The 14,946-nt window shown below is 44.6% G+C and overlaps 1 protein-coding gene across 1 annotated transcript in view; it reads left to right on the top strand.

Annotated features, from left to right (window-relative positions):
- NID2 (nidogen 2) overlaps window positions 1-14,922 on the top strand; it is an 84,531-nt gene extending 69,609 nt beyond the window's left edge. The window contains exons 12-21 of the mRNA XM_007192995.2: window positions 2,513-2,632; window positions 3,446-3,676; window positions 7,141-7,362; window positions 8,001-8,170; window positions 10,383-10,512; window positions 10,921-11,092; window positions 11,912-12,069; window positions 13,245-13,368; window positions 13,834-13,946; window positions 14,228-14,922. Of these exons, the coding sequence (XP_007193057.2) occupies window positions 2,513-2,632; window positions 3,446-3,676; window positions 7,141-7,362; window positions 8,001-8,170; window positions 10,383-10,512; window positions 10,921-11,092; window positions 11,912-12,069; window positions 13,245-13,368; window positions 13,834-13,946; window positions 14,228-14,238 (1,451 nt within the window). The 3' untranslated portion in view covers window positions 14,239-14,922. The remainder of the gene's footprint in view (window positions 1-2,512; window positions 2,633-3,445; window positions 3,677-7,140; window positions 7,363-8,000; window positions 8,171-10,382; window positions 10,513-10,920; window positions 11,093-11,911; window positions 12,070-13,244; window positions 13,369-13,833; window positions 13,947-14,227) is intronic.
- The last annotated feature ends 24 nt before the right edge of the window (window positions 14,923-14,946 follow it).

The following is a 14,946-nucleotide window of genomic DNA, read 5'->3' as shown; positions in this document are numbered from 1 at the left end:
CAATTAAGTCCATATTGTTTAATGTATCATTTAAAGCTTGTGTTTCCTTATTCATTTTCATTTTGGATGATCTGTCCATTGGTGAAAGTGGGGTGTTAAAGTCCCCTACTATGATTGTGTTGCTGTCAATTTCCCCTTTCATGGCTGTTAGTATTTGCCTTATGTATTGAGGTGCTCCTATGTTGGGTGCATAAATATTTACAATTGTTATACCTTCCTCTTGGATCGATCCCTTGATCATTATATAGTGTCCTTCTTTGTCTCTTGTAATAGTCTTTATTTTAAAGTCTATTTTGTCTGATATGAGAATTGCTACTCCAGCTTTCTTTTGATTTCCATTTGCATGGAATATCTTTTTCCATCCCCTCACTTTCAGTCTGTATGTGTCCCTAGGTCTGAAGTGGGTCTCTTGTAGACAGCATATGTATGGGTCTTGTTTTTGTATCCATTCAGCCAGCCTGTGTCTTTTGGTGGGAGCATTTAATCCATTTACATTCAAGGTAATTATCGATATGTATGTTCCTATTCCCATTTTCTTAAATGTGTTGGGTTTGTTATTGTAGGTGTTTTCCTTCTCTTGTGTTTCTTGCCTAGAGAATTTCCTTTAGCATTTGTTGTAAAGCTGGTTTGGTGGTGCTGAACTCTCTCAGCTTTTGCTTGTCTGTAAAGGTTTTAATTTCTCCATCGAATCTGAATGAGATCCTTGCTGGGTAGAGTAATCTTGGTTGTAGGTTTTTCTCCTTCATGACTTTAAGTATATCCTGCCACTCCCTTCTGGCTTGCAGAGTTTCTGCTGAGAGATCAGATGTTAACCTTATGGGGATTCCCTTGTGTGTTATTGGAGATAAGCTTTTTGTTGTTGTAATTATTTTTATTCGGTTTATTTTTGGTTAACTGAGGAGCTAACCAGCAAACCTGGTTTGATTTCTAACCTTGCAAATGAATTTATAACCACTTTCCAGCCTTTGTCAGTGAACGGAAGGTGACTAGACAGGCCCACTGCTCATCTAGGCAGAGCCTCTCTGGGTGGCATTAAACTTGGTTGTGTCGGGCATTCAGGGGTTTTGGACTTCAGTGTAAACTAATTTATGTGCAGTAAACTCCCTGAGCCTGACGATAAGCAGATTAAGTAATTACATTGCTAATTACGATGTCAGAGACTCCTCTCCCCTGAACAGAACGTCTGTGCTGTGTAACCAGCACATCTACTTACTGGTACCTGGGAAAGGCCCTCAGTCATGGGAAGGTGGCTCAGTGCGAGCACGGTCACAGCAAGGGTGGCACTGATCGCCCTAGAAGAGACCTCACCTGGGTCCCGGAGGCTGGGCGAGGAGCCATGTCTGATTGACGTCACATTCAGGGCTGTAAGTCTCCGGCTTCCAGGGTGCGATGTGTCTCTGCATGAGCTGTACAGAATTGATGCAGTTCTCTCCTTCTGGGACTCCTGTTCTCTAGGTTTTACACCGATTACCCGGTCCCACATTTTTCCCTGTTCACACATTTTAAAAACATTTCTTGGATGTTACCTCAGATGTGACTACTCCGTTTTATTTTCAGTTGAGCCTTGATCAGATCTACACCCTTTATCCTTCTTTTACTCAGGAAGACTTCCTGTCTCTGAAGATGGCTTATCTCAACCACTGGCCACTGGTTTCAACAGTGATATTTTCAGACTTTTATTTATTTTTTGGCAGCAGGGTGGAGCGGGGGTGGTGTCTTGCTATTGTCAGCCTGTGCTGATTTCAGTAAATAAAAGGAATATAAGTCAGCCTTTGTTTGAAGTTTCAGGATGTTGCAGTTTTGAGAAATGTGAGAATTAATCCTCATGGTACCATATAGAGAATGTTAGGACCTGAATTGTTTGTGCTGATAAGCCAGACAAATTTAGATTTTCTTTTCTATGTGTTGTTTCAAAATCTCTGATAATATTTTTCTTATACTTTTCTATTTCTTCTAAAGGTGGAAAGAAGTAAAGAAAGTTTCTGATTAATTGGGCATTCTAGGTAGTAGGACTCTCTGACTATGTAAGACTGAATGTGCTTCTAACTTAGTTGAAGAAGTATTTGGAGACTCAGTGGGTTCTTTGCACCTGTAAATCAGCGCTATAGGGAGATGGTGCCAATAAGGAAAGGAAAAAAAAAACTATTGTTATGTATATTTATTATATGGAATACAATGGAAGGGAATGAATGGTTTACGGACTAAAGGTTAGTTCAAAGGTAAAAACTTCCTGGAATTCACTGTAGATGAAAGATGCCGGGATATATTTCTCTGTGAAGTATATGTTTGATTTCTACACTGAACGTGTCCCTCGACTTTGGACTGTTAAGCTTGCCTTTAAGGTGCCAACGTGTTTCTGCTCATGCCCGAGGTCTTCTGAAGTGGAGCCCTCGTGGTTGATCCACGCGCACTAAAGCCATGTGGTGGCATAGATTGTGTGCAGTGAAGTCATGCTCCTTCCTTCCTTCCCGCCCTTCCTCCCTCTCTCTCCCTCCCTCCCTGACCGCTGCAGATGTTGACGAATGCTCGGAAAACAGATGTCACCCCTCGGCCACCTGCTCCAATACTCCTGGCTCCTTCTCCTGCCGTTGCCAACCTGGATATCATGGGGATGGATTTCAGTGCACACCTGGTACGGTCTGGGGGGCCAGATCAGGCACAGAAAACTCCCGGATCCTTCAGTGCTGTTTTGCTACAGCACCTCAGCCCACTCTTGACTTCTCCGGGTCTGAGGCCTGAGTTGGTGGATTTTCCAGGCTCTGGATTTTTTCCTGCATTATTTCTGGCTGCCTAGTTTACTGATAGTTCACTGGTTATTAGCATTCTGGGAGGCCCGACGTATGACCCATCCATGGTCCTACCTAGTAGCAGTTCTGGTTAACTCTCTTGGTGATCTGCTTTGCCTTGATAAGTGCAATTTAGATGAAGCCTTGAGATCGAGCTGACTGACCAGGAGACACATGCACTAGTGAGCGGGGAGTTAGCCCCCATGGTGACTGTTCTAGTAGAACTTGGCCAACACGGTGCACTCTAGCAACTGCCCTTGACCTGGAGTTCCTCAGACTCCAGCTCTGGACCTCAGGGGATGAACACAGTTTTGTCTTCTCTGGAGTCTCTTGGGATGTTTGGACAGAAGTCATGGGTTGCTCTTCATTTTACCCAAATAGCAATAGGACCCTGAGGGCTGAGGGGAGAGGCTGTTTCACTATATAATCAGCCAGGACTTACAGGGTAAACTGCGGGAATTAGGTAGATAGTGGCAGAGCTAAAATAAGAACCCAGGACTCCAAAATTCCGGCGCCTTGCTATTTTTCCCATGTTATCCTGTCTTCCAGTTATAGAAAAAAAGAAACCCTCAGGAGACTTTGAGGCTGGCTGGTAAAAGTGGATGGGTTGCAATGCCTTTTACTCCTCCTTTGTATCTCCTCTGCTCTGGTCCCGGAAGACCCCGCCTCTGGACTGAGACCCTGTGAGAGCCAGCAGCGCGATGCCCAGGCCCAGCGCACTCATCCCGTTGCCCAGCTCCACATCCCGCAGTGCGATGAGCAGGGCCACTTCCTGCCGCTGCAGTGTCACGGCAGCACTGGCTTCTGCTGGTGCGTGGACCCCGATGGTCAGGAAGTCCCTGGCACCCGGACCCCACCCGGCTCCGTCCCGCCTCGCTGCGGACCACAAGGTAAGCCAGTCAGGAAAGACACCTGGTCCCAGCACAGGCCTGGGGCAGAGCAGCAGAATGGTGCTTACTGTGGGATAGATTGTAACCCCTGCCCAGACCACGCAGACCACATCATCCTTGCATAGCCTCCTTCCTCCTAGGAACACCTGAATGGTGGGCACACGCCTATGTGCACGTACATCTTACAGGAACACAGAGACCCGTGCATGACATGCATGTTGGACTCCAGCCTCTTAGACAAGTACAAGACTAGAAGTTGAGACTGAGTGTGGAGGTCAGGCTGAGGTCACTGCCCAAATCTGTTACTGCAGCTTAGAGAGATCTTAGAGCTTGATGACCTTGCCAGACCAGCCTCTTGTCCAAAAGGAAAACTGCCTTCCCATGTAACTTTGTATCACTTAACTCTGACTTCTGGAGTGCAGGAAACAGTCTGAAGGCTGTTTTAGTATCAGTGGGAAAAATAAGTATGACACGCGTAGGTGGATGCAGCTAGTTTGCTCTAAGCAAGTAACCCCAGCCCTCTCTAGCCAGGCTCACATGTCGAGGGGGAATCGCTCTTGCTCCTGCCACCTTTAGAAGAGATGCAGGAACCTGTTTTGTTAGCCTGCGTGATCTGAGATGCAGCGCATGAACCTGTTACCGTCTGAGCACTCCCCACCTGTGTGAGGCGTGGTTCCCGAGCGCTCAGTTCACGCCAACCGCAGGTTGCCAAGGCAGGTTTCTATGCCTCGCTGAGTTGTTCGAAGATGGGAAGAACTTTTTCTTTTAATACAGAAGAACTTTATTATGAAGAACATAGAATTGGTTTGATATCATTTTAGCCAAAATAATCCCTGTACATATCCATGAGCTTGCTATTCAAAGATCCATTTTTACTATTGAAAAGGGTTTCATAAGTACTAGTCTTGGCTTTTCATGTATGAGAGTAAGAACTGGAGAATTACTACCAGTTTTGATCCTTTCAATAATATGAATTGTGATGGCCAGGACATTAGTGGTTCTAAGATTCATATAAGTAAAAATTGTTAATGCTTGATCTAGATGTATATATACCCTTGCTTTCACAGTGACACTTCTAGTTCCTCTCTGTCCCTATTTTTAGGAAAATATTTTGCAGGTCCAAAAAAAAAAGAATACAGAGAAATTCTGTTTCACTCATGCCTAGTCTTTAAAAAGTCTTGGTTCTAACTCCAGCTGGGGTTTGAAGAAATCAGATGGTTGGGAGGCGCCTTAAGGGAATGGTTCAGAATTCTATGAAATTTATTAAGACAGGCATGTGTTAAGAACAGTGATCCAGAAGGGAGCCAAGAGAATGAAAAGTTAATTACTAAAAGAAGAACATGTTCCTTTGTGCAGACTCTTTCCCATGGCCAAGCTTCTCTCTTGGTGCTGGTTTGGCTTCGGCTGCCATTTCTGACCAGTCTCATCTTCATAACGGGGTCAGCTTTGAAGGGAGAGAGAACACTCTGTGCTCAAGATTTAAAAATATTTAAAACCCTGCCAACCAGAAATAGAAATAAATCCATGGTTGGATCGAGAAGTAGCTTGAAATAATAAGGAGTGATTGGGATGCCCACGTGTAGGTGACGTGAGGTGCCCCTTTCCCAGAAGCTGAATGTGCTGTGTGTTGCATTCCAAACAAAGAGATGGGCCTCGTTGGGTGGTCCCCTGAGAATTGATCCTCTGAGTTTGTTATGTGGATCTGGGGCAGTGCTGGGAACTTCTCCAGGGAATCCCACCTCTGGTGATGGATGGTGAGTGTCTGAGGAAGTGGCATTTCCTTCTCTGGGTCCTTTGAGACACATCTAGGTGAGGAAGTCAGTCTCTCCTTCTCCAAGATGTTTTAAAAAGAGCTTTGCTTCTTGTGGGTCATAAGCTATAGAGACAGCCTGAAGGGCATCCGTTTCCCCCAAACGTCGTGAGTCTTGGAGCTGTGATCATTGGGTTTGAGCTCTGAAGATTTTATTCACCATCCTTTCCTAGAGGAAGTGTAGATGCTGGAGCCCAAATGTAATGTAATGTTTCCAACTGTTCTTTGAAGCCATTGGAGGTTTTGACCAAAGGAGTGACATGAAATGAGTTTTTTTAAAGGGACTCTTTCTGGCTGCTAGTTGAGTTTACAGTGGGGGTGGTGGAGGGGGTGAGGTGGGTGGGCAGGAAAGATGATGGAAGCAGGGAAACCGGTAAGAAGGCTATCGTAGTAATCCTGGCATAAGATGACAGGGGTGGATGTGGTGAGATGTGAAGATATACTGCTGACATTTTTTGACATATCAGATGTGGAGAGTGAGAGAAGGGAGTCAGGGATGACCGGGCCTGAGCAATGGAAAGATGGAGGTGCTGGCTACTGACATGGAAAAGTCTAGGGGAGAGCAGCTTTGATCGGGGAAAGCCCAGTTTTTGTTCTCCTCTGAGATCTCTGTTACACATCCACATGGTGGTATAAGTAAGTACTTGGCTGTATGATTCTACAGACCATAGGCATGAGTTGCAGGAATTAATAAAGGAGAAGTACCTTCTACTTAAGTTCCTTTAGGTAATCCTATCTTAGGAGGCTGTACAAGTTAAACTGCCTGAAGCAGTCCTCTCAGAGAACTGCCGTGTTTGGGACAGAGCCTTGGCAGCCCTGTGGAAGCAGTCTGGGAAAAAAATTGCAGGCAGAGAAACTGCTCTGCAAGGGCAGCTAACAGGAGTTTAAGCATGGTGGTGAGGAAGGGGGGGTATGGGCGTGGGGGGCAGGGGCAGGGGCAAGGATGGGGAAGGAAGCTGGAGAAAGGAGGGGACAGAGCAGCATGGTGGGAAGCTGGAGCCTCCATAAGAAGGTTCAGCTTTGAGATAAGCCCAGAGCAGGGTGGCCAAAGGACTTCAAGGAGCTGGAGTGTCTCACAGTCAGTATCAAATTGTTTGCCACCAACTCTCCTACGCTCACACATACTAATTACAATAGGTTTTACTTTTACTCAATGTAGTTTTCCAATGGATAGATACTTAGGGCCACGTAAGTAGGGCATTTGGTAATACTTTCTAAGACACACTGGCCAGCGTCAAGACAGCCCTCTCAGACGCAGGTCCTGGAGTTTGAAACAAGAAAGAATAAATATTGGCTTTAAGCATCATGTAGGCCCTGAGTCCCCAAGGACTGTTAGACGCCCCTTCCCAGGCTGAGCGAGACTTGCACCCCAGATGTTACCTCCTCTTGTTCTTTCCTGATGTGGCTGGGCCTTGATGACAGTCCTTCTGGCCTAGGGAGACAGGAGCATCAGGACGACCCCTTCTCCTGATTCCTGTGGAGAACTGCTTAGAGCACTTTGCTACTCAGGGCCAGCATCCAGGGGCTTGGCTGAGGCGTCGTTAATGGACACGAGGAGGAAGAAGGCCAGGAGGCCAGGAGTGGGGATCTTGAGCCACATGCTACATTCCGTCCTTGGTTCACAATCAAAGGCCTTTTGTCCCCACCTGCTCAGAGCCCACCCAGAGGCCCCGGACCGTCTGTGAGCGCTGGAGGGAAAGCCTGCTGGAGCACTACGGTGGCGCACCAAGGGACGACCAGTACGTGCCCCAGTGCGATGACCTGGGCTACTTCATGCCCCTGCAGTGCCACGGGAAGAGTGACTTCTGCTGGTGTGTGGACCGGGACGGCAGAGAGGTGCCGGGCACCCGCTCCCAGCCAGGCATCACCCCTGCATGTAAGCACCCAGGGGCGGCATCTGACGTGTCCCTGAAGGAAAGCTGCCAGCTGTGGGTGAAGGTGGGGGGAATGAGGGGTGAACAGGTCCAACAGAAGAAGTCGCTGATAAGCCGTGTTGATTTATAACCTGGTCTGCCCCAGATCCCGATTCAGATTTAACATTTGGTTTTGTCATTAACAGTTTCTGTAATTAGAACATCTGGAACTAAATTCAATATGCAGTTCCTCCTCCCTTCCCCTACTCTGAGCCCAGGGTGAAAGGGGACACGTGTCACCCTGGGGCCCCAGAGAGAAGCTGACACAACACTGGCTCTGGATTTTTTCCCTTAAAAAAAAAGAAAAAGAAAACTTTCTCCTTTGTTCTGAGGGGAACGTTTTGTTGTCTTCCTCCCCAGTAATTGGCAGTGATTTACATAATTGATCTTTGGGAAAAAAACCCTAGAAATTAGACTTTAAGGAACATCTGGAGCACATCTGTCCAGGGTAAAAACTTGTGATGTTTCTGGAGGCTCTGGTATGTGGGAAAGTAACTTCTCTTCCCCTCTCCCCACCCACCCCGTTCCCTTCCCTCTCTGCTCCCACCCACCCTGTTCCCTTCCCTCTCCGCTCCTGACACCCTCCTCTTCCCCACGGCAGGTATACCCACACTTGCTCCACCCACAGCCCGGCCCACGCCCCGGCCCGACGTGAGCCCTCCACCCGTGGGCACCTTCCTGCTCTATGCCCAGGGCCAGCAGATCGGCCACTTGCCCCTCAATGGTACCAGGCTTCAGAAGGACACAGCCAAGACCCTGCTGTCGCTGCATGTAAAGTGGATTTCTCCCCTGGGGGCGGGTCTGCATCGGGTTTCCAGATCTGGGCAAGGCCGGAGGTGGAGGGGGATCCTGGAGGGTTTCTGGGCTGCCATCTTCGGGAGCCTGACACACAGAAGAGGAGGGGGCTCTCTGTGGCTGGGAGTCACGTCTGACTGACCAAGGCCGCTTTCTCCAGTTGGTTCATGGGGTTTCGGATACGTTGTAAGGGAATTTCAGAGTTGGCAGCATATTGAGGCAGCATATGGGGATCCAAGGGAAAATGACAGAAGGTAAACCCAAGTCCCCAGCATTCTCTTTAAGCCGTAGACATCTCTGCAGAGATCCTGGAAGCCAACTAGTGATGGCCTCATCGTTGCAGCCCTCTGCCCTCGCATTTGGTTCTGTTGACCAGCCTCTTATCTTCTCTGACTCCATCACAGATGAAACTTTGGGGAGCGTGTGATCATGGAAGGGAATGGACAGGGCTTTCCCCAGGGGATGCTGGCTGCTTCCGGAGCCAGCAGCCTCCCTATGGTCAAGGCACTCCACTTTGGAGAAGGAATTTCTTCTCTAAAATGGAGAAAAGAGAAGGGAGTTCACCAGAAAGGCACTGACACTTACAATGGAAAATCGCCTAATTCCATTTCTAAACTTCACGCTCCAGGTACTTGCTCATCTACGAGAAAGAATAATACAGCGTCCATGTTTACATTTACTTCTGTTAATGAACAACCTCTTATCTGGTCTAAAAAAGTTTAGAAGTAGCCAGTGTTCAGAAAACAATGTGGGTTTTATTCTTCCAAGATGTGAGTTGTGTATGCGTTTCCAAATACTCGCTCCTGTTTTGTAAAGTTTCTCTAAAAGAGAAAATTGTCATCACCTCAAGCTAACTATTCTAGCCAAGTCAGGTGGCTTCACTGCATTTCTGAACTTGCCTCTGATGACGGCAGGGTGGTTGATGGTAATGGTGGTGGAACTGAAAGAGAAATGGAATATGGGTTCTAAGCACATCTTGTGGAAACTTACTTAAACTGGGACTTTTTCCTCCAAGAAACCTTGAAATCATTACATGAGTTAATGGATCCCATGATTCCCTGGGTCAGTGGAGGCCCGTGCACCCGTGCCCGAGACAGATGACTTTAAATTTTAAAACTGTACTTGACCTTCAGATCCTCCCATATAAACTGCCCACTCTTCCACAGGAGCCTAATCCTGCTTTGTAGTTTCTTGTACTGACTCCTCTCCCAGAGGCATAAGTTCAGGACAGCCCCAGGAGGCTGTTAGGCAAGCAGGGAGCTTGCATGACCTCAGGGACAGCTGGGTGGCCCCTGCATGTTGGCTCTGCACATCTGCCAGGCTTCTCAGAGCAGGACTCTGGGTTGGAAATTGAATGAAGCAACTTCTGTGCAGAGTTTTGGAAAGGAATATCACAGACTCGGCATTTAAAAAAAGACTGCATCATTTATTTAGCAATAAGGAAGGAGGGGGAGAGCTCCCTAGCCAGAGGTCAGGTGACCACCATTCCCCAGTTCCTTAACCCATCAAGTTGTAAACTTTCTTTTACACAAGAGTACAACTAAATGATTGCCTTGGAGGAAGAGGCAGAGATGCGGGGGTAAGGGTGACTGCACCTCAGATAGCAGAAAGATCTCACTCACAGGGGAGGGGAGGGTAGATTTTGTTATATATTGGCAAATTTTAGAAAGGCTTTTTGAAAAAGTGCTGATAACATTTGAAAGAGTCAGTTTTTGTCCAGTGAAATATTAAAGACTTACTTCGCTGACACTAGCATTTGTCCTCTAATCACTGAAGGGGCTAATCTTTTCGTGAAATCACTTCTGTTTTTACCACCAATAGTAATAGTGCTTATTGAGAGCTTACAGTATATTAAGTACTGATTAGGATACTTTATAAGCACTTATGGTATTAATGTTTATAGCAGCCACGTGAAGTAGGTATTGTTATCTTCATTTGGCAAATGAGGAGACAAAGGCATATAGAAGTTCAGTACCAAAGTCATACAGCTAGCAAGTGGCCAAGCCTGGCTCTGCCCCAGGAAGTTGGCCTCCATCACCCACACATCTAACCACTGTGCTCGGTTGCCATAAAACCATGCGATGCAGGGTTGTTCGCTGCAGCCACGCATGAGTGAGGCAGCCGAGCATGAAGTCGGGGGAAATGCAAGGAATCCTAATTCTTCCAATTCTGTGTCTTGGTCACAAAGGGCTCCATAGTCGTGGGAATTGATTACGACTGCCGGGAGAGGATGGTGTACTGGACAGACGTTGCTGGACGGACAATTAGCCGCGCCCGTCTGGAATCGGGAGCAGAGCCCGAGACCATCATTAACTCAGGTCAGCAGCTTCACCCAGAAGACGACTCCCATTCCATTTCATTCTACCAAGTCCAAGTTATTTGCCTCTTTTATGCCAAAGTTTCCCCTCTACCTTCTTGATAGGACTCTGAATAGAAAGGGCTTGCAGTAAGAATTCAAGGTGCGGCTACAGTTGATGCCGCCTGGCCCCAGCCCTGGGGATGCCTAGTGCCATCAGGCTGGGAGGTCTTGTTAGGCTAGAGGGTACTAGAGGTGGTAGAAAAACTAACGCAGGATCTGTTCCTCTATTGACTCTGTCTGTTTTGACTTAGAAACTCTCAAGACTTTTTTTTCCCCCAACTATTCAAACATAGTAAGCAGAGCTCTCTGCTTCAGGTTCACCTTTCATAGCTGCAGTCGCTCCAGCCCTGCCTTTGTTTTATTCCAGGTCTGATAAGCCCCGAAGGACTTGCCATCGACCACTTTCGTAGAACGATGTACTGGACAGACAGCGGCCTGGATAAGATAGAGAGGGCCAGGCTGGACGGCTCTGAGCGCAGGGCCCTCTTCCACACGGACCTGGTGAACCCCCGCGCCATCGCTGTGGATCCAATCCGAGGGTCAGCCGGGCTTCCCTAATTCTCCTGTTACCTGTAGATCCTCATTTGAAGCCCTTGGGCTCTAAGTACAGTTGTAGGGGAGGGTCAGAACATGGGCATGAAAGTTCAAAATATATTAAGTTAATAGTATTCACTGAGGATCTACTAGGTGTCAGGTACTGTTTAGGCAAAGACAAGGTCTGTCCTTTCATGGAGTTTATGTTCTACTAGGAAGAAATAAGACAGTAAACTAATGAATAACAAGGAAATTATTAAGCCTGTGATGTGATACATAGAGAATTCAGAGTATGTGAGAGAGACTGGGGGCTACTTTGGATCAGATGATCAGGCCAAGCCTGAGACAGCACTTCAACCGGAATGAAGTCAGTCTCCTCCAGCAACACATTAGGAAATCCCAGTGTTAAACCTGCAGTGGGGTTACCTGCATTAGTTGGTGAGTAAGCAAAACTCAGACACCAGGCATGTTATTTCTCTGACCTCATTTTCACAGTGGCAACAGTCAAAAGAACAATGTTTCCTGTCTATGATAATTGCTAAGGTCATCAACTGGGACATATAACTTGGTCCGTGTTTCAGTGGGACTCGTTAGAATCAGGGAGGATTTCTATACCTTGAGAAACTCTTGCCATATTTAATGGGGCTTCTACCAAATGAAATTCCAGAGAAACCTTCAAATCAGTAAAGATAACCTTCAGCTTTCACTTTCAGCGAAGTGTTTTTGACTCAGAAATGCTTAGTGAAAAGCCTCAAAGATCGTTCTGGAATTTGGGTTCTATACATTGGGGAAGGTTTATCTTTCTCCATTTAATTTATCCACAGCAACTTGTACTGGACAGATTGGAATCGAGAAGCTCCTAAAATTGAATCGTCGTCTTTAGATGGAGAAAATAGAAGAATTCTGGTGAATAAAGACATTGGACTACCCAATGGTTTAACCTTTGACCCCTTCTCCAAATTGCTCTGCTGGGCAGATGCAGGTACTACTACTCATGGAATGCAAATACAGAACACCACAATGTTCAGTAAGCGTGAGCACTCTAACAGATTTTACAGTAAAACCAAATCCCACCATTTGGGACTTCTGGCTTACGTTTATAACAGTACAGCAAATGATCTACTCCTTTTAAAGGACACTTTGTAATGACTCCTGTGATGAATTTCCTGAGGTCCTGGATGTATGTGTTTGAATTAGGCGGTAGGTTTGAGGGCTAGTACTATGTCCAACCTACTTTTGTCCTGCTTGCCCTTCCTCCACATGAGCACTTGGCACACTTTTTAGGTTAAAAAATAAATATTACCCACTGTTGGAATCGACAGGCTTAGATAAATGAACAGGGGTCATTTTCCTTTTTTGCCAGTATTATAACATTTATAAATATCTGTTACTTTCACAGTCAGTATGCTATTGTGCTGAGGACATTCTGTGAAAAGTGATGTGGCAGGATGGCTTCCTTCAGTAATAAATTTGGGTTGCCTATTCCCAGGTTCTCTTTCTGTTGTGTGATTTCATTATTAGCACAACTGAAAAGATGCTGTTTCATTATACTGCATTTATATTTTTTAATAAGTATTTGAAATTTAAATCAGGGTTCCATGAGAAATGTGAAACTTGGAAATTCTTGCCTCGTTTAGCTATTTAAAAATTTACATTGAAAAATGGCACTTTTTATTCCTAACTAGAAAATAATACAGTCTTTAAAAAAAAAAATTAAGGATTTTAGTTGAAAGGCAGCCTTGGCTATTATTATACATTGCTTACAAAGGGCAAGTATTAATATTTATCCAAATGTTATGTTTACAACAATTTAAGAGCTAACACAAACTTTTTTAACACTGATATAATTTCATCTCTAATGTCCTACTTTGGGAGAAACTTAGCCAGATTTCTCTAAATGCAATCCTTTCTTCCAAAAAAGGATTAAGAGTTTAAATTCCACTAAAAACTAGAATGCTCTTAAACAAACTGAAGACTGGTAATAGAATAGGAAAATTTTACAGTTTTTAATTTGTATTATTGCAATGGGGATAGAATACTCTAGTTCTACCTTTGTTTCCTTTGAGAATGAACTTACCTGCCACTATTATTGGTAAAGGATTTTTTTTTTCCCCATCGCATGAAAGGATCTCTTTTCCCTCTTTGATGTTTTAAAAGGAACTAAAAAACTAGAGTGTACACTACCTGATGGAACTGGACGGCGTGTTATTCAAAACAATCTCAACTACCCCTTCAGCATTGTGAGCTATGCAGATCACTTCTACCACACCGACTGGAGAAGGTGAGCCTGACACACTCTGGACAAGCCTGAAAAGGCAAACTGTTTTGGAAGACACACCACTTGTACCAAATGTTAGTAAGCAACTTTAGTTATTAAGCCCTCCTGCTAAAGTTTTCATTTCATTCTCTCTTCATTAGCAGACATCATTCAAGTGTTAACTGCTTTTAAAAGCATACTTTCACATCACCCAGAAATTTAATGGTATTGCTCACATGTAGCTTAAAAATGGCAGAGCTATTTGGTAATAAACTATCCAAAAAGGAAGCACATTACTCTGAATCTGATCTTCAGAGAATAAAAGACTACCTTTAAATGGTACCATGAGGTATCTTATTTAGTTATGTGATTTAAATTGACTTTTAAAAATGTATTCCAGAAGTCTGGCAGAGATTTCTCTTCCTGATAAACTGGCTTTTTCTATCCAACCTTAAATCCTGTGAATTCACTCTTCCTTTCTGTTACCAGGGATGGTGTTATATCAGTAAATAGAGACAGTGGCCAGTTTACTGATGAGTATCTCCCAGAGCAGCGATCTCACCTCTACGGGATAACTGCAGTCTACCCCTACTGCCCAACAGGTAAACGGACATGCTCAGGTGGCTCCTTTGGATCAGCCAGGTAGAGAAAGATAGATCTGGTAACTGACCACACTTGGCCTGCTGCTGCCACCGGTGAGAGCCACTCTGACCTAGAAAAGCTAATGGCCAACACACAGGGGTGACCATTCTACTACCTTAAGTCTACCTAGCTTAACTATACACACAAAAAAGGTCAGTCTATTAGGATATTTCCCCTTTAAAAGACTTGCTGTGGCAAACTGGATATAAAAATACTCACATGCTGTCCCCTCCCTCCACAGGAAGAAAGTAAATATGGTATTATAAAGGACTTGGAGTTTACAATCGGAATCAGGACCCTAAAGAACATTTACTGCGAACAAAGGTGAAGAAAGTGAAAAAGCAATTGGCCATTAGAAGTTCTGGACATATACGATGAACATTTTCAGTGCAAAAAGACTAAGTATATTTTGTGAAAAGTTTATACCTCAATCTTTACTACTGTATTTTTAAAAACAAAAGTTATTTCAAGTTTAAAAAGGTAACAATTTTAATTGTTGCTTATTAAAGCAACTTTTAATAAACATTTATGTCCTATTTAAAAGGTCAAATTAATTGAACTAAGAACCAATTAGAGCAGGTTAAGACCCTAAATCTGACTATTGCTACAGATTCTTTCTGGCCAAGAAATTAAAGTACATGTGATCAGTACAAAAATATGATCCTAAAGATCATAAACCTTGACGTAGAGAAGGCTATGCAGAACTGATGGGACAGAACCAACTTCTTATTCTAAGATTTTTTTTTTTACCTCTGCATAAGTGCATTTCTATTTATATTAAAAGGTGCTACAATGTTTCAGTTTGTATTTTCTGATCCTAAGTCCCTCTATAGAATTACCCACAGAAATTACTACATTTATATATAAATACCAAAGATGTAACAGTTCTCAAATTTTCTAGATTACTCCAATAAAATATTTTAAGTTTTCCTATGACTTACTTAAGGATCTGTATTTTCT

Source organism: Balaenoptera acutorostrata, chromosome 3 (assembly GCF_949987535.1).
Source record: "Balaenoptera acutorostrata chromosome 3, mBalAcu1.1, whole genome shotgun sequence".
In the NCBI taxonomy this organism is placed as follows: domain Eukaryota; kingdom Metazoa; phylum Chordata; class Mammalia; order Artiodactyla; family Balaenopteridae; genus Balaenoptera; species Balaenoptera acutorostrata.
The sequence above is the reverse complement of the archived record's forward strand: the minus strand, read 5'-3'. Positions and strand labels throughout refer to the sequence as shown.